The following is a 26,157-nucleotide window of genomic DNA, read 5'->3' on the forward strand; positions in this document are numbered from 1 at the left end:
CCTGTGAAAGGATCATTCAACTTTCCAAAGGGGTTGTGACCCACAGGTTGAGAAGTGCTGCCATAAATATTGTTTTCTACATTTACAACTGGTTGAAAGAGTATATGACACACAGAATTCTAAAAATCAGTGTCCATAAGTGAATGTTTTTCCAAACACAAACCTTTTATACAAATATCATCTAGGGGGCTAGAAAGAAGGCTCAGAGGTTAAGAATGCTTATCAGCTGCTCTGCCAGAGGACCCAGAGTTTGATCCCTAGCATCCCCATGGCAGCTCACAATTATTGGTAACTCCAGTTCTGGAGGAACCGACACCCTCATCCAGCCTTCATGGGCACCAGACACACATGGCACACAGACATATATGCAGAAAAAACATCTATTTTAAAATAAAATATTTTTAAAATACATTATTTATGACTGCTTTCATGCTAGAATAGTAGAACTGAATAGCTGCAAGAAAGATCATTTGACCTATAAATCTGATTATATTTGCTGTATAGCCATTTATAGAAAATTTGCTGACACCCCGTTTAGGAGAACACTGGCCTCAAAGGCATGTTCATCTGCAATGGCCCTCCTTACAACTCTTTCCTGCCTCCAAAGTAACAACTCTTCACTCAGCAAATTCCACCTCCCCTTCACTCCCACAGCCCCAGTCACACCTTTAAGAAGGTCATTGCTCTTATGCCATGTGACAACCTGACCCAAATCAGGCATCCAAGGAAGCACGACTGGGAGAGAGACACTGACTTGTCACCCTCTGGGTAGTTTCCAGGGGGAAAAAAACAGTCTGATGATAGTTGAATTTGGAATCATATAATTTGCCATTTGCCAATAATTGCTACCACCTCTTCTCAAATTTGATGACTATATTACACACATTTTAGGTTCATTTAGCTTCTGATATCTTCAATAAAACTCGTTATCCATTCACAATGGATAGAATTTGGGGACAAGATCCTCAAGAGTGAGCAAAGAGTAGCTTGTTAATTCTTAATAATAAGGTTCAACTGATATCCGTGTAAATTGTCTTCTACACCAAATAAGGCAAGAAAATAGACAGATCCTAGTTTTGAAAAAAAAAAAAAAAAGTATAGGTTGGTCTGTGCAGAGGTCTGAAGGCATGCCCTGATCCTTTTTTAATTTAATTCAAACTGGCAAACGTTTATTGGAAAACTTTACATACCAAGTAATAGCCTAGTTCTCTAGCTGACACAGGGATTAGTAATGCCCAGTTCCTGTTCTGCAGGAGTCGTAATCTAGAAATTATATAAGGTATAGAAAAATATTTGTGTGAAGAAATAATTAGGCAAGTTACTAACAAATCACATAATCAGTGATGGATGTTTCTTTCTAGTACATTTACAGGTACTGTAATTTTTCTTTCTCTCTAAGCATTTTCAACTTTCTAGTTTGGAGGCTGAGCTAAAGGCTCAGTTACTAAAGTGCCTACCACACAATTATGAGGACTTAAGTCCAGATGCAGCATCCAAGCCAAAAAAAAAAAAAAAAAAAAAAAAAAAGCATGGTCACAGGGCACCTGTAATCCTAGCATGGGGGAGGGGCAGACTCCCCAGAGCTCACTGTTTAGGCAGTACAGCTAATTACTGAGCACTGGCTCCAGTGAGAGACCCTGTCTCAAAAGACAAGATGCAATGTGATGAAGGAAAATGCCTGAAATTGACCTCTAGCTTCTCCAAGCAAATAGACACACACACACACACACACATATGCACATAATTTTTGTGTCTTCTATTTTTTACAATGTTAATAATAATAAAGTGGTTTGGCTTTGGCTGGGCGGTGGAGGCACACGCCTTTAATCCCAGCACTTGGGAGGCAGAAGCAGGGAGATCTCTGTAAGTTTGAGGGCAGACTGGCCTACAGAGTGAAATCCAGGATAGGCACCAAAACTACACAGAGAAACCTTGACTCAAAAAATAATAATAACAATAATAATAAAGTGACTTAAAAAACTGTGATATATTATAGTTGACATAACTATAAAATCAGAATGGAGAGATAGCTCAGCCAGTAACATGCTTGCCTCACAAGCATCAAGACCAGAGTTTGAGCTCTAGAGGAAAAATACTGGGTGTGATCGAGCATGTTCGTAACCCCAGCTCCCTGGAAAGGAAGACAGGAGGAACCCTAGCTACCCAATCCAGCCTAATGGTGAGTTCCAGACCATTGAGAGATCCTGTCTTAAAGAAGATGAAGGAACACTGGGATGAGGCTTAGTGACACATGCTCTTAATCCCAGCGCCCAGGAAAGCAGAGATAAATGGATCTCTACAAGTTTAAGACCAGCCTGATTTATGTAGCAAGTTCCAGCTAGAGCTACAAAGTGAGATCCTTTGTCAAGAAAATAAGGAAATGGAAGATGAATGGCATTACTGATGATGACATCTAAATTTGTCTTCTGGTCTACATACACATACACACACACACACACACACACACACACACACACACACACACACATGAACCCACGCGTCACACATTAACTTGAAAATCATGGACAAGTTATGATTCTCTCTTGAGTAATACTAGAAACACTTCCACAGAAAGGCCAAAGTTAATTGTGAAGAATAGCAACTCAGTGGATAGATACTAGTAAAAGGTAATCTAAGGGGGGAAAAAGATGAAATAGCATGATATATTGAAGTCATTAACTCCAGATGGACATAAAAGTAAATATATATGTATAGAAACAATGGAACTGAAGAGAAGCCATAGGCAAGATCATGAGGGACCTAGAGAACATATGCTTCTTGCTGTGCTTATATAGTAGTTAAAATGAAAGTGACATTCATGAATAGTTGTAAGGTAGATAAGTTGAGTTAGACAAACAGATGAAAAGAAGAGCCTCTCTACAGCCACTACTGAATCCCAAGAAGTGATAAAATCGGGGTTGGGGATTTAGCTCAATGGTAAAGCACTTGCCTAGCAAGCGCAAGGCCCTGGGTTTGGTCTTCAGCTCTGGCAAAAAAAAAAAAAAAAAGTGATAAAATCATGGTTGGAAACTCTTACATAAAACTAGCTTGAAATGGGTACATTTGACTAAGTGATATTTCAGGGTTTCTTCTAAACATCAAATTCCATGATTTTTTTTTTTGACATTTAAGTTCTCATGTCATTCCATTCAATGTCTATTAAAGTATAATGCTGACTGTCAATGCGGCATGACATAGTTGGTTGCGCGCGCGTGCGCGCGCACACACACACACACACACACACTTAAAAAAATTAAAAAAGAAAAACCTTTCTGCAAAGTGTCCTGGGAGTTCAACAGGTGGGGCTGATACTAGCCCAGATTTGAGAACTGCTATTGCAATCTCAAATTCACATGTAAGGAAGTAAGAAGGTAAACACCTGGGAGGTGCAGATGGAGAAGGAGCTGGACTTGTTTAGGAGTGAACTAGGACGTCTCAAAGGAAGCAACTCCTCCCTAAGATGGCCCATCAGTGTCTCTATAAAAGGCCAGTGTTCCCAATGAGCAGCACCCTGCAAGCAACATCAGTCTCGGTCCTGCTGTTCCTCTGGTGACTCAGGTAAGTGAGCAGTTTCAGTTCTACTCACACTATTTAGGTCTATCAAATACTCAAGTAAACATTACACTCGAAAGCTTACTTTTTAGTAAATTATGGTGAACTTTGCTATAAAACCACACTGTTTATAGTACCTGCTTGAGATCTTTCCTTTAGAGTTTAGGAACCTAGTAAGCCCTGGCAGTGTGTCTCTTTTTCTCTCTGCAGTATAAGCAGAAAGCCCTGAGGAACAGCCCTACATGACCAATGAAAACATTCTTCTGATAGGCGCTTCCTCAGCTCCTATCACCTAATACTGTGGTTGGCTTTGCTCATTTTTTTCTACTTTATTTATCCGGAAAAATTTTGAGAATCCAAGTCAGCCACTAGGTAGCTTTGGGTAGATTTAGGCATACTATATAGAGGATATGTCTGTCCCCTATAGTGCGATGGTTGAGACCTAGAAAGCAACTAAGGAGTTGATGAATGAGCACATTCAGGTTTGCTACACCTTAAGAATAAATCAGGGAGCCCAAAACAGAAAGTCTCCCCTGCATTCATTCAGGAATTGAAGTAAGACATAGGGTTTTTGCTCTAATTTCATCACTCTCTTGCTACATATCTGGAACAAGTTATTCAACTCCGGATTCATTCTCAATTAGTACAGAAAGAAAATTTATCATGCCCGATAATTACTACAAATGAATGGAAGTATTTATGTGTTTCAGCATTAAGAGATAGATAGATCTCTTGTTCCCCCATCTAGGTTAACTTCAATTTGCAACAAGATGCCTAAACTCCTGCAAGGCGTTGTCACGGTCATCGATGTTTTCTACCAATATGCAACTGAACATGGGGAATGTGACATGTTGAGCAAAAAAGAGATGAAAGAACTTCTGGAAAATGAGTTTCACCAAATTCTGAAGGTAAGAACTCTATACCAGAACTGAATTCTGAAGCAATTCTCTACTTTAACCTACCTGTTGTTTATATGTCAAATATCCAAGAGGACTCTCCTACTTGGTAATAGAGAACTGAATTTGGCACACTTGAAATATCATAAACCATTGACTAATAATGTTTCTATAACATTATTAAGTTAAAATTATCCTACCAAAGAACAGGAAAATTCATATATTTAATTTTTTTCTGTCTGTGAGAGCAATTCTTAGGACCCTCAGAAAATATGCAAAATATATTGAATTCAAAGTCTTACATTTTGTTCTCTTTAGTGCAGAGTCTAAATTACTGCCTATTTCTGGGGTTCTGGTAATCTAAGGCCTCTTAAGTTCAGGAAATTTGTATTAACCTATAAATCACTAAAAATGAAAAAAAAAACCACCTTAAAACGATCAGCTCTGGAAATAAACATGTGGGACTTAAACCCAGCCTTAAATTCAAATGCTTACTGCATGTAATTGGATTACTATGGATCTCTTACGTCACATATGACTAGCAAAGCACCTTACCCTCTAAAATTTTCCCTTCTCTTTTAGCTCAATATAGAATCCTAGGATTAGTATTGATTTCCTCAGTCTCAGAAGACACTGTCACCTGCTCATCTCTATTCAGTTCATAAAGAGACTTCTAAAACATTCCACTCCTCTCCATCGAAACCACTAGTCCTCTGGTTCAGGCTACCTTCTATTCTACTCTCACCATACAAAGGCCCCCAGTCAGTCTCCTCTTCTCTTGATATAAAAGTCAAAGTTCCTCAACATAATTTAAAAATTATGATCTAGTCTCTATTTAACTCTGTAGCTGAATGTCTTTACTCCTTGTACTCAATCTAGCACTCCTGAATTTCTATCAGTTCTTTAAATAAATCCTACTTCTCTTCCCTTTTACCCTTTGCTCATATTATCAACTCTATCTGCATCTTCTCCCTATTCTTTCTTCCTGCCACTTTCTTCACTTAGCTAATTCTAATTCATCCTTCAAAACATCATAACATCATATTCTTTCATTAACCTTTCTTGAATCATAATTTGTGCCCCTTTGTTGTACTCATATTAGTTATAATAAATTATACACTTGCATATCAAACTGCTAGCCTTTACTTTTTAAATTTTATTCATTTACTCACTTTTATTAAAACAGGCTCTCATGTAATATAGTCAGGCCTTACACTTGCTATGTAGCTGAAAATGACCTTGAACACCTGATCTTAGTGCCTCCACCTCCAAAGAGATGGGATTATGGGCATGTACCATAATTTGCAGTATAACTACTGAAATCCTTCACTGACTTAGACCCTCCATAAAACAGTGCTAGGCAGACAGTAGCTACATATGCCCCACCCACCCAAAAAAATATCTGTTTTAAATTCTGTAATTAGCAAATTAACTTACAGGACAAACAAAAATTATATAGTCATGCAGATGTCTGCAATTATTATTTATAAATTAATTAATCATCCTTGATTAACCATTGACCTTTCTTTTCTCTTCTTCTTCTTCTTTTTTTTTTTTTTTGACAAGACCTTACTTTTTATTCCAAGGAATTCAGGAACTTGCCACACAATGCACACTGTTTTCAGGATCATACTTCCATGGCCTCCAAAGTACTGGTCTCAGCTACTATCTTAACCAAAAGTGACTGGGCCGCTTGCTCCCTTGAACCTTTCAATTGCATCCCCTCCTAGCAAATTCTTCTTGCCAAATGACTGCTTAACAGCTTGCTAGCTGATTCATTCTCTCTCTCTCTCTCTCTCTCTCTCTCTCTCTCTCTCCTCCTCCTCCTCCTCCTCTTCCTCCTCCTCCTCCTCCCCCCTTCGCCTCCTCCTCCTCCTTCCTCTCCTTCTTTCCCAAAGAACTATGTACTCACTTTCAAACTGATTTATTAAATATTCACAATACTATAGACTTCTTTCAAGTGGTAAACTAGATTTACAGTCTATAGTTACAAAGCCTCCATTTCTACATTATTCTTTTACAGAACCCAGATGATCCAGACACTGTAGATATCATCATGCAAAGTCTGGATCGAGATCATAACAACAAAGTAGATTTTACTGAGTATCTTCTGATGATAATCAAGCTGACTCAGGCTTGTAACAAAATTATCGGCAAAGATTATTGCCAAGCTTCAGGGTCAAAGCAAGGAAATCACAGTCACCAGCACCAAAAGGAACAGAGTGAAAAAGACGAAGATGACAAAGAGCAAGACGCCTGTTCAAGTTATTCAAGTTCTAGTGCAGGAGAGAATGATGCTTATTCCAGGGGCTCGAGAGGAAGCAATAAACACAAATCTACAAGGACTTCTAGAAAACCAAGGAATGAGAAACACCAAAATTCTGAAGAAAGGATGAAAACAAATTCAAGTCAATTAGAAAATAGTGAGAAATATCAACAAGGACAGCATGAATTTGGATCAAACCACTCATCAAACCAGAGCAGAAGGAGTATTAGCAAAAGGAAAGATTCTGGCTACCCTCAAGATGGCTCTACATTAAAACAGTCTGCTGGCTCCAGGAGAGGAGGATCTGGCCAACATAACTCTTATGGTAATGAAAAACATAATATCTCATCAAGACAATCATCAGTCTGGGGCTCAGGACAGTCTTCCAACTATGATACACACAACTCAGGGTCAAACCAGTCTTCTAGCGAGAGGAGAAATAACTGTGGGTCAGGACAATATTCTGGGTCACAACAACATGGCTCTGCATCAGAAACCTCTCCAGGATCCACAGAGCAAGGATATGGGGAAGGTCATTACACAAGTTCTGGACAATATGGTGCTACATCAGGACAGTCTTCAGGCAGGGGCTCAGGTCACTCCACTTCCCATGGCACACAAGGATCAGGATCAAGCCAGGCATCTAAGCAGAGGAGAAGCAGTTCTAGCTCAAGTGAGTCATTTGGCTCCCAGCAACATGGGTCTGGCTCAGGAGGGTCTTCTGGCTGTAATCAACATGGATCTGGGCCAGGTCATTCTTCTCCTAGTGGAGAACATAGTTGTTTCTCTGGACAGTCATCAGGCAGTGGACAGGATCCCTCTGGCTGTGGTCAGTCTTCCAGCTCTGGCACACACAACACTGCCTCAAGACATTCTTCTACCCAGAGGAGACATAGCTCTAGCTCAGGTCAGTGTTGTGGTTCAGGTGAATATGGTTCTACATCAGGACAGTCTTCTGGCTCTGCAGGGCAATCATATGGGCAAGGTCACCCCGCTAGTTCTGGACAACATGGTGCTACATCAGGACAGTCATCAGGCAGGGGCTCAGGTCACTCCACTTCCCATGGCACACAAGGATTAGGGTCAAGCCAGGCATCTAGGCAGAGGAGAAGCAGTTCTAGCTCAAGTGAGTCTTTTGGCTTCCAAAATCATGGTTCTAGCTCAAGAGAGTCTTCTGGCTGTAGTCAACATGGATCTGGGCCAGGTCAGTCTTCTGGTAGTGGAGAACATGATTGTTTCTCTGGACAGTCATCAGCCAGAGGCCAGCATCCCTCTGGTTGTGGTCAGTCTTCCAGCTCTGGCACACACAACACTGCCTCAAGACATTCTTCTACCCAGAGGAGACATGGCTCTAGTTCAGGACAGTCTTCTGGTTCAGGTAAATATGGTTCTGCATCAAGACAGTCTTCTGGCTTTACAGGCCAAGGATATGGACAGAGTAACTCCTCTGGTAGTGGAGAACGTGGTTCTTTCTCTGGACAGTCATCAGGCTGTGGGCAGCATGCTTCTGGTTATGGTCAGTCTTCCAGCTCTAGGACACACAACACTGGCTCAAGCCATAATTCAACTCAGAAGAGATATGGCTCTCCGTCAGGACAGTCTTATGGTTCAGGTGAATATGGTTCTACATCAGGACAGTCTTCTGGCTCTGTAGGGCAATCATATGGGCAAGGTCACTCCACTGGTTCTGGACAATATGGTGCTACATCAGGACAGTCATCAGGCAGGGGCTCAGGTCACTCTACTTCCCATGGCACACAAGGATTAGGATCAAGCCAGGCATCTAGGCAGAGAACAAGCAGTTCTAGCTCAAGTGAGTCTTTTGGCTTCCAAAATCATGGTTCTGGCTCAAGAGGGTCTTCTGGCTGTAGTCAACATGGATCTGGGCCAGGTCAGTCTTCTGGTAGTGGAGAACATGATTGTTTCTCTGGACAGTCATCAGCCAGAGGCCAGCATCCCTCTGGTTGTGGTCAGTCTTCCAGCTCTGGCACACACAACACTGCCTCAAGACATTCTTCTACCCAGAGGAGACATAGCTCTAGCTCAGGACAGTCTTCTGGTTCAGGTAAATATGGTTCTGCATCAGGACAGTCTTCTGGCTTTACAGGCCAAGGATATGGACAGAGTAACTCCTCTGGTAGTGGAGAACGTGGTTCTTTCTCTGGACAGTCATCATGCTGTGGGCAGCATGCTTCTGGTTATGGTCAGTCTTCCAGCTCTAGGACACACAACACTGGCTCAAGCCATAATTCAACTCAGAAGAGATATGGCTCTCCATCAGGACACTCTTTTGGTTCAGGTGAATATGGTTCTACATCAGGACAGTCTTCTGGCTCTGCAGGGCAATCATATGGACAAGGTCACTCCGCTGGTTCTGGACAATATGGTGCTACATCAGGACAGTCATCAGGCAGGGGCTCAGGTCACTCTACTTCCCATGGCACACAAGGATTAGGATCAAGCCAGGCATCTAGGCAGAGGAGTAGCAGTTCTAGCTCAAGTGAGTCTTTTGGCTTCCAAAATCATGGTTCTGGCTCAAGAGGGTCTTCTGGCTGTAGTCAACATGGATCTGGGCCAGGTCAGTCTTCTGGTAGTGGAGAACATGATTGTTTCTCTGGACAGTCATCAGCCAGAGGCCAGCATCCCTCTGGTTGTGGTCAGTCTTCCAGCTCTGGCACACACAACACTGCCTCAAGACATTCTTCTACCCAGAGGAGACATGGCTCTCCGTCAGGACAGTCTTATGGTTCAGGTGAATATGGTTCTACATCAGGACAGTCTTCTGGCTCTGTAGGGCAATCATATGGGCAAGGTCACTCCACTGGTTCTGGACAATATGGTGCTACATCAGGACAGTCATCAGGCAGGGGCTCAGGTCACTCTACTTCCCATGGCACACAAGGATTAGGATCAAGCCAGGCATCTAGGCAGAGAACAAGCAGTTCTAGCTCAAGTGAGTCTTTTGGCTTCCAAAATCATGGTTCTGGCTCAAGAGGGTCTTCTGGCTGTAGTCAACATGGATCTGGGCCAGGTCAGTCTTCTGGTAGTGGAGAACATGATTGTTTCTCTGGACAGTCATCAGCCAGAGGCCAGCATCCCTCTGGTTGTGGTCAGTCTTCCAGCTCTGGCACACACAACACTGCCTCAAGACATTCTTCTACCCAGAGGAGACATAGCTCTAGCTCAGGACAGTCTTCTGGTTCAGGTAAATATGGTTCTGCATCAGGACAGTCTTCTGGCTTTACAGGCCAAGGATATGGACAGAGTAACTCCTCTGGTAGTGGAGAACGTGGTTCTTTCTCTGGACAGTCATCATGCTGTGGGCAGCATGCTTCTGGTTATGGTCAGTCTTCCAGCTCTAGGACACACAACACTGGCTCAAGCCATAATTCAACTCAGAAGAGATATGGCTCTCCGTCAGGACAGTCTTATGGTTCAGGTGAATATGGTTCTACATCAGGACAGTCTTCTGGCTCTGTAGGGCAATCATATGGGCAAGGTCACTCTGCTGGTTCTGGACAATATGGTGCTACATCAGGACAATCATCAGGCAGGGGCTCAGGTCACTCCACTTCCCATGGCACACAAGGATTAGGATCAAGCCAGGCATCTAGGCAGAGGAGAAGCAGTTCTAGCTCAAGTGAGTCTTTTGGCTCCCAGCAACATGGGTCTGGTTCAGGAGGGTCTTCTGGCTGTAATCAACATGGATCTGGGCCAGGTCAGTCTTCTGGTAGTGGAGAACATGGTTGTTTCTCTGGACAGTCATCAGCCAGAGGCCAGCATCCCTCTGGTTGTGGTCAGTCTTCCAGCTCTGGCACACACAACACTGCCTCAAGACATTCTTCTACCCAGAGGAGACATGGCTCCAGCTCAGGACAGTCTTCTGGTTCAGGTAAATATGGTTCTGCATCAGGACAGTCTTCTGGCTTTACAGGCCAAGGATATGGACAGAGTAACTCCTCTGGTAGTGGAGAACGTGGTTCTTTCTCTGGACAGTCATCAGGCTGTGGGCAGCATGCTTCTGGTTATGGTCAGTCTTCCAGCTCTAGGACACACAACACTGGCTCAAGCCATAATTCAACTCAGAAGAGATATGGCTCTCCATCAGGACACTCTTTTGGTTCAGGTGAATATGGTTCTACATCAGGACAGTCTTCTGGCTCTGCAGGGCAATCATATGGGCAAGGTCACTCCGCTGGTTCTGGACAATATGGTGCTACATCAGGACAGTCATCAGGCAGGGGCTCAGGTCACTCCACTTCCCATGGCACACAAGGATTAGGGTCAAGCCAGGCATCTAGGCAGAGAACAAGCAGTTCTAGCTCAAGTGAGTCTTTTGGCTTCCAAAATCATGGTTCTGGCTCAAGAGGGTCTTCTGGCTGTAGTCAACATGGATCTGGGCCAGGTCAGTCTTCTGGTAGTGGAGAACATGGTTGTTTCTCTGGACAGTCATCAGCCAGAGGCCAACATCCCTCTGGTTGTGGTCAGTCTTCCAGCTCTGGCACACACAACACTGCCTCAAGACATTCTTCTACCCAGAGGAGACATGGCTCCAGCTCAGGACAGTCTTCTGGTTCAGGTAAATATGGTTCTGCATCAGGACAGTCTTCTGGCTTTACAGGCCAAGGATATGGACAGAGTAACTCCTCTGGTAGTGGAGAACGTGGTTCTTTCTCTGGACAGTCATCAGGCTGTGGGCAGCATGCTTCTGGTTATGGTCAGTCTTCCAGCTCTAGGACACACAACACTGGCTCAAGCCATAATTCAACTCAGAAGAGATATGGCTCTCCGTCAGGACAGTCTTATGGTTCAGGTGAATATGGTTCTACATCAGGACAGTCTTCTGGCTCTGTAGGGCAATCATATGGGCAAGGTCACTCCACTGGTTCTGGACAATATGGTGCTACATCAGGACAGTCATCAGGCAGGGGCTCAGGTCACTCCACTTCCCATGGCACACAAGGATTAGGATCAAGCCAGGCATCTAGGCAGAGAACAAGCAGTTCTAGCTCAAGTGAGTCTTTTGGCTTCCAGCATCATGGTTCTAGCTCAAGAGGGTCTTCTGGCTGTAGTCAACATGGATCTGGGCCAGGTCAGTCTTCTGGTAGTGGAGAACATGATTGTTTCTCTGGACAGTCATCAGCCAGAGGCCAGCATCCCTCTGGTTGTGGTCAGTCTTCCAGCTCTGGCACACACAACACTGCCTCAAGACATACTTCTACCCAGAGGAGACATGGCTCCAGGTCAGGACAGTCTTCTGGTTCAGGTAAATATGGTTCTGCATCAGGACAGTCTTCTGGCTCTGTAGGGCAATCATATGGGCAAGGTCACTCCGCTGGTTCTGGACAATATGGTGCTACATCAGGACAGTCATCAGGCAGGGGCTCAGGTCACTCTACTTCCCATGGCACACAAGGATTAGGATCAAGCCAGGCATCTAGGCAGAGGAGAAGCAGTTCTAGCTCAAGTGAGTCTTTTGGCTCCCAGCAACATGGGTCTGGTTCAGGAGGGTCTTCTGGCTGTAATCAACATGGATCTGGGCCAGGTCAGTCTTCTGGTAGTGGAGAACATGGTTGTTTCTCTGGACAGTCATCAGGCAGTGGACAGCATCCCTCTGGCTGTGGTCAGTCTTCCAGCTCTGGCACACACAACACTGCCTCAAGACATACTTCTACCCAGAGGAGACATAGCTCCAGGTCAGGTCAGTGTTGTGGTTCAGGTCAATATGTTTCTGCATCAGGACAGTCTTCTGGCTCTGCAGGGCAAGCATATGGGCAAGGTCACTCCACTGGTTCTGGACAATATGGTGCTACATCAGGACAGTCATCAGGCAGGGGCTCATGTCACTCCACTTCCCATGGCACACAAAGATCAGGATCAAGCCAGGCATCTAAGCAGAGGAGAAGCAGTTCTAGGTCAAGTGAGTCTTTTGGCTCCCAGCAATATGGGTCTGGCTCAGGAGTGTCTTCTGGCTGTAGTCTACATGGATCTGGGCAAGGTCAGTCTTCCTGTAGTGGGCAACATGGTTCTTTCTCTGGACAATCTTCAGTCTGTAGACAGCATGGATCTGGCACTGGTCAGTTATCTAGCAGAGGTCCACCTTGTTCATCATCCCGACAATTACCACTTTCTGAGCCTTCTCAACATAGCTCAGGTCAATCCTCTAACTGTGATCAGCAGGTTTCTACTTCTTGGCAGTCTTCCTCTTATGACCAGCAACGTCCTGGATCATATAATACATCTTCTTGTAGTCATCATGGGTCTACCTCTGGACAGTCTTCCAACTTTGGCCAATGTGGTTCTAGCTCCGTAGAGTGTTCTGGATTTGGTAACCAAGTATCTAGTTCAGGTCATTCTACTTACAGCCAACAGGGATCTAATATAAACCAATCCTCTGGCTATGGACAATATAGTCCAAAATCAGAACAGTCATACTGTGGTAGTCAGTGTGGATATCATTCAAACCAGTCTTCCTGTTGTGGTCAACAAGGGTCTGGTTCAAGTCAGTCTTCTTACTATGGCCAATATGAATGTCCTTCGAGTCATTATTCTAGCCACAGTCAACATAGGGCTGGGTGTGGTCAGAGTTTTAGCTCTGAACAATATGGGTCTGGTTCGTATCCATGTTCTATCTCTAGACAAAATTGTCCCAGATCTGGTCTAAGTCCTAGTTCACAACAATATGGGTCTGATTCATGTCACTCGTTTAGTTCTGGATCATGTGGTTCTGGATATGGTCAATATTCTAGTTATGATCAACCGCAATCAAATGGGAGATGTGGAAACCATTGGCAATCTGGCTGTAGCGCCTCAATTTGTAATGAAAATCAATCAATAAGTGTGTATAGGCAAGTAGAATCCTCCTCAGCTTGTGACTTTGGACAATTTACACCTTCACATGCACATAGTAGGTCTAATACTACTGCTCAATTTTCACTTTGCAATGTGGATAATAGACAAGGTGACTCTGACTGTCAGAGAGTCAGGGAAGGTAACTCTGGAATGAAAAATAGAGGCTTGGATTCTCACAGTTTCAGTAGTATCACTCCACTCTATGAGTATGTACAAGAGCAGAGACGCTAATTCTCGGAGTAAGGAACTGAGGTAAAATTAACTTAAATGTTAATTTAAGAAATGAAAATTTGCTGTAGAACTCATCATGCAATTTCTTTCTCAATATGGACATGTCTGGCCTAATTCTTTTCTTTTAAAATGAAAATTAGCCTATATTCCTTGTTATTGAGTTCCTCTCAAATAATGTACAATATTTAGGGTAATTATGATCTATCGCAGTAGAAAAATGCTTGGTTTTAGGGAAATGAAGTGTTGAAGATTAACTTATAGAGTTTGGGTTTAGTTGGATTAAGTTTAGAAGAATAATTTCAAGAGTTTGGGGTTTTGTTATCTATCTAAAAGATTATCATTTAGCTTGGGATGATGCTAAAGCTAAGCTTATAGTTTTAAAGGGCAATATATGATCTATTATCATTCCAGTTGTTAAAGCTTCATCTTACGTCAACATACAGTCCAAATTTTAATGTATATTATGTTAGATGGCAAGAGAAAGAGGGGGAAAAGATATGAAGTATTGGTGGTTTCCATTTTTACCAAAATTACCAGGATACTTCTTTGGTACATTTTAAGTCAGTAAGTAAACAAGTAGCATTGAAATTTCCTTTGGATGCTTCGCCCTCGCCACTGGAAAAGTGTTACAAGACTACCAAAGGATCCATACGTGGGCTGTAACTTTTATTTAATCAAGAAAGATCTTTGTTTTCATTTGGAATAAACTGTTTCAGATTAGAAAATGTTAGGCATATTATAGGCATATTATAGCATGGAAATAGGAGTAGCTTACTGGTCCTCCTATGTAGACATATCATCAATAAGCAAATGGAAAGGAAGCTTGCCATTGTTATACAGTTCTTCTTTTGACTGTAATGGATTTGTTTCAAATCTTTCAATTCAAATAACTGGATTGCATTGATATTGACAATAAAATTAGTGGTGATTAAGATTTGTCTTTCCTCTGATTCATATCACTTCTTTCACACAAGTGGTCAAAGAAATCAATGCAAGTAGCTATTTCCCAAAGTCCCATAATCTACAGTCAATCCAGATAGAAAATTTTAAAGTCTCCCAGTACTCTTTCCCCCATCCTCTCCCTACCTGATCCCTGCTGTTCCCATGCCCACCCTCCCCCAGACCCTCCCTCCAACCCCCTGTAATGTCTCTTCTATTTCTGCTTCACAGTGAGATTCATGCCCCCTCTCACCTCCGCACTCCTTTCCACTTAGCTTCTCTGGGGCTGTGGATTGTAGCATGGTCATCCTTTACTTTACAGCTAATATCCACTTATGAGTGAGTACATACCATACTTGTCTTTCTATATTTGGGTTACCTCATGCAGGATGATCTTTGCTAGTTCCATCCATTTGCCTGAAAATCTCATGATGCCATTGCTTTTAACAGCTGAGTAATACTCCATTGTGCAAATATACCACATTTTCTTTACCCATTCTTTGGTTGATGGAAATATAGGTTGTTTCCAATCGCTGTCTGTTATGAATAATGCTGCTATGAACATAGTCAGGGGGTATCTCTGAGATGAGCTAGAAACCTAATGCAATGGAAACTCTTAGAAATCTATAGCTAAGACTCCTAGCAATGGTGCATATGGAGTCTGAACTAGCCCTCTCCTGTAACCAGGCAAGATTTCCACTGGAGGGACTAGAACCCTAACCCTGCCATATACATAACCTTTGACCTACAATTTGCCCTTCCTACAAGATATGCTAGGGTAAAGGTGGTGCAGAAATTATGGGAGCAGCCAACCAATGACTGGCCCAACTTGAGACCCATATCATGAGAGGGAGCCCACTCCTGAAACTGCCTGGAAGGCCGGGACCCAGAGGCTGAACATCCCAGAGACCTAAGATAGAGCCAAACTTTACTGGCAAAAAAATAAAAAAGTCAACAAAATGATTCCTAATGACATTCTGCTATACACTACATTCATAGCTTGTTGTCTAGCCTAACCGTTATCAAAGAGGCTTCACCCAGTTTCTGACAGAAACAGATGCAGAAACCCAAAGCCAAACATTAGATATAGTTCAGGGAATCCTATGGAAGAGGGGGAGGAAGAACTAGGGGAGTCAGGGGGGGTCAAGGACATCACAAGAAAACTGACAGAATCAACTCACCTGGGTGCTCAGGGGATCACAGAGACTGAACTGCCAACCAGAAAGTCCGCATAGAACTGACTTAGGCTCTCTGCACATACTTTACAGTTGTGTAACTAGATCTTGTGGGACTCCTAACAGTGGGAGCAGGGACTCTGTTACCTGCTGTTGGGACCTTCCTTCCTACTGGGTTGCCTTATCTACCCTTAATAGGGAGGGAAAGGAAAGGAGAAGAGAGGAAAAGAGGGGGTAGGGGAGGCACATGGAGGGAAGGGGATGCAAGGGGAGGGGAGGGGAGGGAAGAGGAAGGGAGAGAAGGGGAGAAGAAGTACTAAAGAATGAAATGTTAATGGGGCCCTCCAGGACCAGCCCATGCTCCATATCCTGTGCCCTGGCCTAGTAATGACGACTCCACCTGACCCTGACTCCATTCTGCCTCCCCAGTTCCCACACCCAGGCCAGCTTTTGTGCTGAGTGTCCCAGCCTAGTCTGAAGAGCTTTATACTATTCCCTATCTGCAGGCATGGACCCAGTGGCAAAACTTCTGTGCCAGGCATGGGTGTTGAGTTCACCAGATTCTATCCTACTCATGTTATATCAAACCTCTAGACTTAGCCTAGGTCACACATCCTAGTCTCCTGGACTCTACCCAGTCTGTATCACATCCAACCTCCATGCCTACCCTGGGATATATATTTGTGTGCTGGCAAAGCCTGATAAGTTCCTAGAACCTCACTCAGTTGTTCATCCTATCCCCAATCCTCAGGTTGAGCTTCAGTCACACAGTTAAGTCCCTAGAATATCCATGCCATCCCAAACCTTCATCTCTGTTCCACAGCCTGTATACTGGCCTAAGGTGGTGAGTGAATTATCCAGCCTACCAATGGGATCCTCATATTCCCAGATAAACCTTGAGTAGTATGGATTGCACATCAGACAAATGAGATCCAACCATCTTGTCCCACTCACATATTTTCTTGTTTAATACAGAACTGGACTCAGTCTAGTAAAAAATCAACTGTGAGTGTCCAAAGGATCAACCTACCAGCTCCTCATACCTGCTCTGAAATCAACCAATCTTGGACAGAAACAAAATAAACCTAAGCTCACATCAAACACACCACCGACAGCATGCCAAGTCTCATCCCAAAAACACTAATATGAAAGGCCAAGACAGTCTGTCAACAAATCGAAGGGCTGTTTCTTTGAGAAGAATAAACAAGATCATCAGATCCTTGGCCTAACTAACCAAGGAAAGAAAGAGCACAAGTGAACAGAATCAGAAATGATTGGGCAACTGACACCAACTTAGTTCAGAACATTATAAAGGAAAATGCTTTGAAAAAATTATTTCTTTTAGCTTTTGAGATTATAGTATAATTACATCATTTCCCCTTCCTTTTTCTTCCCCCTCCAACTCTCCTATAGATCCCTCCTTGCACTCTTTCAAATTCATGGCCTTTTTTTCACTAATTGTTGTTACATACATATATATTCCTAAATACATAAATAAAACTTGCTTAGCCTGTACAATGTTGCTTGTATGTTTTCAGGGCTGACCATTTGGTATTGCATAACCAGTTGTTGTGATCTTCCCTGGGGAACACTATCTCTCCCATTCTCAGCATTCCTTAATTTCCCATAGCTTTTTGTGTAGGGCTGAGGTCTTGTGGTCTCTACCCCATCCATATTTTCATGTCTATTATTGCCCCTTTCAAGTCAGGTTTAGGCAGTCCTGCTAGTGAGACTTTCTGAGTGTAACTTCTGACATTCCTAGGAGAAACACTCTCACATCAAATTCCCTGATCCCCTGCCTCTTACAATCTTTCTGTCCACTCTTCAGTGATGTTTCCTAAGTCCAGGAGTTGCTTTGTAGATGGATCAATTGGGACTTGATTGGTTATGGTTTCTATCTGTGGCACAGAAAGTTTCCTTGATGAGGGGTAAGGACTACACTTACATGTGGGTATGAGGATTAAATATAGTGTAGTTAGAGATGTTTTCGGAAAGTTGTAGCTATAGGTTCTCCTCCAAATTCTCTACTATGGGCTTCCTTTCCACTTTTGCTTAATTAGACATGCAGAAGCTTGTTTTATGAGGTCCCACATATCAATTATTGATCTGAATTCCTGTGCAATGGAGTCCTTTTCCGAAAGTCCTTTCCTACACCTATATCATGTAGTGTACTGCCTAGTTTTCTCCCAGCAGTTTCCCTGGTTCATGTTTAGGTCTTTGATTCATTCTACTCAGCAGCATACCATCACATCTCATACAATAAGACCACATCTTGTGACATAAAACAAATCCTTACAAGTTCAAAAAGTTTGAAATAGTTCTGTTTATCCTATCTGACCATAATACAATAAAACTTAAAATTGACAGCAGACAAGTTTCTTGTAGATACAAAAATCCATAGCGATTAAATAATTCATTGCTAAATGATGAATGGGTCAAAGAAGAAATCAAGAAGGAAATAAAAAATTCTCTGGAACTAAATGAAAATTACAACACAGCAAAACCTCTAGGACATATTTAAATCAACTCCATAGGGTGAACTTACAGCTGTAAATGTCTACATTAAAAAATAATAAAAAAGCATAAATTAAAAACTTAATGACGCAACTCAAATTTGGGAAAAAATAAGAACTAACCAAATCCAAAACCAGTTGAGGGCAAGAAATAATAAAAATCAGAGCAGAAGTTAATGTAATAGAAATGAAATAAATAATGCAAACAAATCTAAGAGCTGGTTCTTTTGAGAAAATAGAGATTGACAGATCCTTGTCCCAACTAACCAAAAGAAAGAAAGAGAGGACCCTCAAAAAACCAAGAAGCCAGCAACCTAAACAGACACAACAAATGAGGACATTGAAATAGTAATGAAAAGCCTTACAGCTCAAAAAATTCAGGGCCAGATGGGTTCATAGCAGTCTACCAGACTCTCAAAAAATACCCACAGCCAAAACTTAAACTATTTGTAAAAATTGAGAGAAGGAGCACTCCCAAACTCCTTTTATGAGTGTTTTCCTTACAAGTATAGTGGGTACCCCGTGTGCTCCTGATGCCCATGGAGTCAAAAGAGGGTACTGGATCCTCTGGAACTAGAGTTAAGGACAGTTACATTGTGGGTGCAGCAAACAGAATCCAGGTCCTCTGCATGAGCAGTGAGTGTTCTTCCTCGATAAGCCATCTCTCCAGACCTTATTCTATCCTTAAAATGAAGGAATTAGTGTCATTTACAACCTCAAGGATGAACCTAGAGGACATCATGCTAGTTGAAATAAAGCAGACACAAGAATATTGTTAATTAATACACAATCTCACTTAGTGGAATCTTTAAAAGTTGAACTCACAGAAACAAGAGCAGAAGAGCAGTCTCCAGGAGTCAGGGAGAAGTGGGGAGACATTAGTCAAAGGATAAGAACTCTGTTATAAGTTCTGGAGACATGATTACAGTGAATACTAGACTGGTTTTTATCTATTATCATTACATTTTTAAAAATGAAAAATGGGGCTGGAGAGATGGCTCAATGGTTAAGAGCACTAGCTGTTCTAGAGGACCTGTGCTTGATATCCAGCACCCACATGGTGGTTCACAACCATCTGTAACTCAAGTTCCTGGGGTTCAAAATATATAAAAAGTAAATATTTTATATGAAAGTCAAAAGTATACCCATTCTTTCCATAAACAGGAGGTCATAAGGGAAGAATATCACATATGTTAGCCTAATAGTAATCACTACAAAAGACTCTAGTGGAACTACAACCTGTACAAACAGCCACCTCAACCTTACCCCAAAAGGCCATCTTCATAGCAGTTATAACATCCTTGTTAGTAAATGTTGTAGCTAAATATGATTGTTTCAAAGTACCTTATGCAGGGAAAATGTCAAGTGCCATTTTTGCCCTTGAGTCTCCACTGACCATGAAGCCAGTGCCAGGGTCAGGGTCTGTGGAAGAACCCAACAGCTCACCCCCAGCTAACCTGCCCTAGCAGAACATCTTCATTACGTCACAGTTCCCAGCTCCCGGGAAATTAGGACATTGAATTTCAGAAAACCTGCAGCAGATGTTAAAACATCAGGAGAAACCTTTGCACCAAGGAAAATGGCTGACAAAGACAAAGAGATAGCAGATACCGTTGAGAACTTGGCAGTGCATGAAGGGGTTCAAGGACAAAATGTACTGTATATCCTGTTAGTTTCCAAAAAGCAATTACAAGACTTGATGCAAGCATAGCTGAGGCTCAGGATTCCCACCAGATACTTGGCACTTCATCACTAGCTCCTAGTTGCTCCTCTTTAGATATCTTATTATCTAAAACAAATCCAGAAAAGGGGAGACTTGCACATTCTACTCACAGAGGCCATGAAGAGACTTCCTGGACTGACTCGCAGTAAAAGAGAACTCAGCTGCCAGCTGCAAAGCCAGGGCACTGTCCTCACCTGAAATTAAGGAGTACCTCTACATGCACTGTATTTCAAGCAGTCGATATTTCCAGCAGCTCTGACAGCCTGTTTATTAATAAGCTACAAAATATCACAAATGTAGACCATGGTGAACACCCCTGAGAAGAAAAAAAAAATCTGAGAACTTAAAGGTCTTTGCAGTAGGACTCTTAAGAAGTCATATTACACAGAAGTGCTAGAAATGTGAACAAAAACCCCAGCACCCCCATCACATTAAGTTAAAACCAGTCTGTTACCATACAACAGAATAACCCGTTTGTCACTGTTTCTTCTGAAGAGCAGCTGGGGCAGCGCAGGGATAAGCAGCATTTTAATGACATTACATCCATGCCAGCTTCACCATCTCTCCACACAGGTTTTCTCTGTACAAAAGTCTTTGGCAGTTCTGAAACAACAGAAATAGAATTATGAGACATGAAAACAGAGCTCCCAGCACAAAAAAATCAGCAGAAAGATTGAACATTTAAATACAGAGTTACAATCCAGAAGGGGTGTTTGGGGAAATATAGAGAAACTGGAGATGAAGATGAAGACGCCCGATCTTCTAATGGAAGGTCTATCTAAAGGCCTTCTCTGACCATTGAAACAGCATGATCTTACGTCAAACCTTCTACATGTATGAACACCAGACGTTAGTGAGGAGAAAACTTATAAAGTTATAGAAAGGGAGCTACAGCTTGTCTTTCAGAGGACAATCTCTGTGTGCTTTAAAGGTTCAAACTTGAATACTGTATTTAATCATACAGCATTAATACTGCAGTATGTTGTCCATCAGTCTATTTTAATGTGTTGCAGAGAACACTTTCTTTTCTCTGGAATAACTTGGTTCTCTCTTTCCTTATGCTTGCCTCTGTTGAACAGCACTGTATATATATATTTCCTGTCTCAGACACCACAAATGAATTAGGAAAACTTAGTTCCTTCCCTTTCCTATAACCAAGGGGCATTCTAAAGAATTGTGTGAATGTTTTCATGAATTACTGAGATGTTAGATTATGAAAAAAGTTTCAGAAGACACTCAAAAGTGCTTAGTAAATATGTGTTTCCTGCTTCTGTCTTCCCTTTGGAACATTGTTGTCTCACTGGGAACAAGGAATACTCTGAGGAAATGCTGATGAGTGGAGGGTCTCTCCAGCGTAACCTCCACACAGACTGCACTGGGTGAACTGCACTGCCTTTGCTTGACGTGAGTCTACTGTAGTTTCAGATTATAGCTCTTATGGACTCTCACATTTAGTAAGGAACCCAATGTTTTTTAACAGTTGCAATTGAGTAGCATGTGTGTTTACCTTCATGTCATCTAAACTAGCATATAATTGTCTCCAGAGAAGTTAAAACTTATACTACCAAAGAAAAACAACAACAACAACAAAAAAATACCCACAACTCTTTTTCTAAAATGCATAATTTTTAAGTATTAAAAAGAGAAATAAAATATCCATTTGAACAACTCCAAAAATATATCTTAGAAGCTCCTCATTTATATTTAAAAATTGTGAACTAAGCTAATACAATGCCAGTTTGAAGTTGCTTTTGGACACAAATTTGCAAACCTAACAATTTTCCATACTCCCCCCAAAGGCCTTATATCTGAAATATTTGTCATAAAAAGTAAAAATAGAAAGTCCTGAGTAGAAACAAAAACAATTTTGTCTTTCCTCAGCTATTAAACACAAACTGTATGGTAGTATTGGTTAATTTATAATAGTGCATACATTGAAATCATGTCACATATACATGTTTCACCACATTTGGGTAAACTTCAAAATCAAAATATTCAGTGAAAATGTTATCAAACATGTATATGATAAATAGAAGATCAGGGAACAATAAATACCAAATTCATGACACTGGGTACTCTGGAAGGAATGGAGAAAATGACAAGGCCCAAACATCTGTGAATCAAGATGCCATTTGTTACATGATTTCCTGTACTTTCGTGTAAACCACAAAGTATTTCAAAATAAAAATGTGTCCCCAAAGACCCTTATTAGAATGTCCATCAAGAGCAGCTCCCAGGAGAAAGTGCTCCAATCAGCTAGTCCATTGACATATTTGGTCTAGCATGTCAGTTTTTTACATAAATTTCTCACCATTAATCCATGATGACAGTCATCAGCTGAGTCACATAGCAAATACTCTGTCTACCCTACAATTAACCTGGGCCTTCTGCCCATCCGTTTCCCAAAAGGAAAACGCACCCATTTCTGTTTTAAGTTAATAATCTAGCATTCTGTTTTTCATGCTTCAGTTCCTAGAGAGGTAAGTTACAATGAAAGAGATTTTCTGATTCTCACCAAGTCCGGGGTACTAATATTAGTGTGTTTCTGGGTCAAGAAGGAAAAAGCAGGCCCAGACCCTGGCCTTTTCTATACAACACTCCAACCTTATTCCTTACCTTTCAAATTTCAAGAGGCAAGTAATATGAAAATCTTTCTAAGACAACAACAGAATTTCAAATAAATGTTTAGCTGTATAGCTAAGCCAAGTTTGTTATGGTATTTCTCTTCTTGTTATGACTCCATAATCTCAGAACCTAACTGTTGCTGCTAAAAGAGAAAAACCGAGGACCAAGTAACTTGGCAGGATGTCAACACCTTAGCCAGGGGCTGGATCTCACTTCTGAAGATAAGGGGAGAGGTTCTAATTCTCCAGATTTATTTCCCTGGTATATTCAGCTGCAATCTGGAAGGCTAATTCATACTAAGCAAAAAGTTGACTGTCCACTTTGCTAACTTTATATAAAGTAAAAAAACAAAACAAAACAAAACAAAACAAAACTGGAACCAGTTATCATAGGATATTCTCTCCCATTTGATCAATTTATTTAAAAGATACCAAATGATATTATTTGATGGTTATAAATGATTGGTTATTAGATGAGCTTTAGAGCAAAGGAATTTCAGTAGTAATATTTCATTACCACATTATGGTAACCTGAAAACTTCAATAATGTTTCCTGAAAGGGAAGGAACAACACAGAAGTGACCTTACTGTTCAATAAGTAATGCTTACAAGCTAGGAGCATTACTTTATTCACTGTGCTTGGTATAAATTACTCAACATTCTATTTATCCTTTAATTTTACTCTCACAACAACCCAATGCTTTATGGTATTATAATCATTTTATTAAAGAGGAAACAGACTCTAAAAAGTTAAGTGACTTGTTTTCACTACAAAGATTTTGCATCCAAGTCTATCTGCTCCTTACACAGGTCTCCTACCATCACACTGTCTTACACTCCAGTAATTAAACTACAAATATTGAAGGCCAGAACAGCCTCCTCTTTCTGAACTCTGCTGGAAACACTTGTAACCATCCTCTTCCTACCCTCATTGCAAACACACTTAATGTCCTTGAGGGAACATTGAGAAACAACTTTACTCACTAGTAGTACACTTAATAATTTCCAAAGGTGGATCCCTGCAGTAGATGACTCATCTCACATTTTATTTAGCTTATCACATTAATTGTACTCATTAGCTTTAATTCCAGGTGCCATTTTGTGACCTAGTCCTTAGTGCATGCCCTATTTGAAGTTCAATATTTACTAATGATTAACAATCATATGTAGCTTTGTATTCTTTTTTGAAAGAACCTATATCCAACTCTCCTAACAGCCAAATTTTCTGCCCCACTCCCCTATCTGCTCAGGGATCAAAGAATGTATTGTTTGGGGCTGAAGCATGCAGGGGGAAGAATATCCAAAAGTATGGCTAGAAAAGCAAATTAGAAGCACATGTTACAGGGTTTTAAATAGACTCATTTCAGGTAGACAGAGAAGAAAAGTTCATGAAAAACATGGAAAAGATTAATCAGAGGAGGATGAAAAACAAGCATTTTAAAGAGAATTATAAGAAGTTGGCAAAACAATAAAATGCATTTTATAAAGTAACAATAATACCATAATGCATTGTTGAATAGTACGTAGATAACTGAATAAGTAGCCTATAAATAGATTCATATATGTACACATAGATATACACTAAAATTGATATGTAGACTATCTGATACAAAGTTACTATGTAAAGTGCTTGAAAAAGTATAGTCAGAGGTTAAGGGATGGTTCAGCAGATAAGAGTGCTTGCTGCTCCCTCCTTCAATAAATGGCATTCGACATTCAAAAAAAAAAAAAAGAGGGAGTCAAGAACATAATGAGGAAACCCACAGAGACAGCTGACCAGTGCTAGCTGGAGCTCACTGACTCTGAACTGACAGCCCAGGAACCTGCATGGGACTGAACTAGACCCGCTGAATGTGGGTGACAGTTGTGTGGTTCAATCTATTTGTGAGGTCCCTGGCAGCAGGACCAGGACTTATCCCAGGTGCATGAACTGACTTTTTAGAGCCCATTCCCTGTGGTGGGATACCTTGATCAGCCTTGATACAATGGGGAGGGTCTAGGCTCTCCTTCAACTTGGTATGCCAGACTTTGTTGACTACCATGGGAAGCCTTACCCACTCTGAGGAGTGGATGGGGGTAGAGTGGGAGGGAGGTGAGGAGGCGGGAGAAGGGGAGGGAGGGGGAACTGGGGTTGGTATGTAAAATGAAAAAATTTTAATAAATGAACATATTTAATAAAAAAAAGAGTGCTTGCTGCATAAACATGAGGACCTGAATTCTAATTTCTTAGCACACATGTAAAAATTGGGCATGGGCATGTACCTTAGCATCATGGGAAGCAGAGACAAGAGGATGGCTGGAGCTTTCTGGCTGCCAGCATAGCTCCAGTTCAGTGAAGTTTCCATGTCAGAGAAAAAGATTAAAAGTGGTAGATGGGACAACTGGCCTTCTCCCCAGCCCCCATGTGTGTATCTGCATGCTTATATGTATATATGATAAACACATAACACACACCATTTTTAAAGAATATACTCACATAGTAAGTGTTAATAACTATCTTTACCACTGCTTTTAATTTAGTTAGTATGGGAAGAAAACATTCTTTGAGAAATTTAGTGGTTAAATAAGTATGACTATAGGCAAAGAAGAAAGAAAATATGTACAGAAAAATAATGTGATTGAAACATGGGAGATACTGAGTAAAGAATTACTGGATAAATCATGCTTATAAACCTAAGGGAAGCAGATTATAGAATTAAGGGACTATCAATACCAGGGGAGGTAATTTTGCCCAACTCAAAGAACTAGAAAAAAATTACAGAAACAAAATCAAAGTTAGGCATGGTGATACATGCCTATAATTTCAGAATTCGGGAAGCTGAGGAAGGAAGATTGCCATGGATTTGAGAAAAGCACGGACACATAGTTGTGGGAGCCCAGCTGGGAGACTGGCTCCCACATTTTACCCGAGGGTACTCTTGAGGAGTGAGGGATAAGAGATATTAGATGGAAAGATATAGGAGAGAGAAACAGAAACACAGGATCGCCTCAGGAGGGCCTGAATTCTTATCCACTGGCCTCTCCTGTCTCTTCTAAAGGGCTATTTATAGGAATGCCAAAGGGTGGAGCAAAAGATCTCCCCCTAGCTTAGCCAAGTATAGATCCTTTCAATCACCCAGTAACCATGCACCAAGGTCAAGCAATCTTCTAATGCAGCTCTGCTGGGTAAAGCATGCTCAGATCTCACTAGGAAACCTTTGTGGGCCTCCACAACTCCCCCTTTTTGATATAATAAAGGACCCCCCAGGACCCTCAGATAGACTGTGCCTGTCTTAGGTCATCCTTCTTCACTAATTTACATACATACATTCAGGAAGTTATCAAGAAAAAAGCTGCACATCTTTGGCTACCAGCCTCTGGCAAGAGGGGGCCCAGAGCCTAACTCA

At 41.5% G+C, this 26,157-nt stretch overlaps 1 protein-coding gene across 1 annotated transcript; it reads left to right on the forward strand.

Annotated features, from left to right (window-relative positions):
- The first annotated feature begins 4,322 nt into the window (after positions 1-4,322).
- Positions 4,323-13,797, forward strand: Hrnr (hornerin). The gene is made up of 5 exons (XM_036189661.1): positions 4,323-4,460; positions 6,472-8,683; positions 8,801-9,823; positions 9,941-12,808; positions 12,869-13,797. The coding sequence occupies exons 1-5, from the start codon at positions 4,323-4,325 to the stop codon at positions 13,795-13,797; spliced, it is 7,170 nt and encodes a 2,389-aa protein (XP_036045554.1).
- The last annotated feature ends 12,360 nt before the right edge of the window (positions 13,798-26,157 follow it).

This window comes from Onychomys torridus, chromosome 6, assembly GCF_903995425.1.
Source record: "Onychomys torridus chromosome 6, mOncTor1.1, whole genome shotgun sequence".
Taxonomy (NCBI): domain Eukaryota; kingdom Metazoa; phylum Chordata; class Mammalia; order Rodentia; family Cricetidae; genus Onychomys; species Onychomys torridus.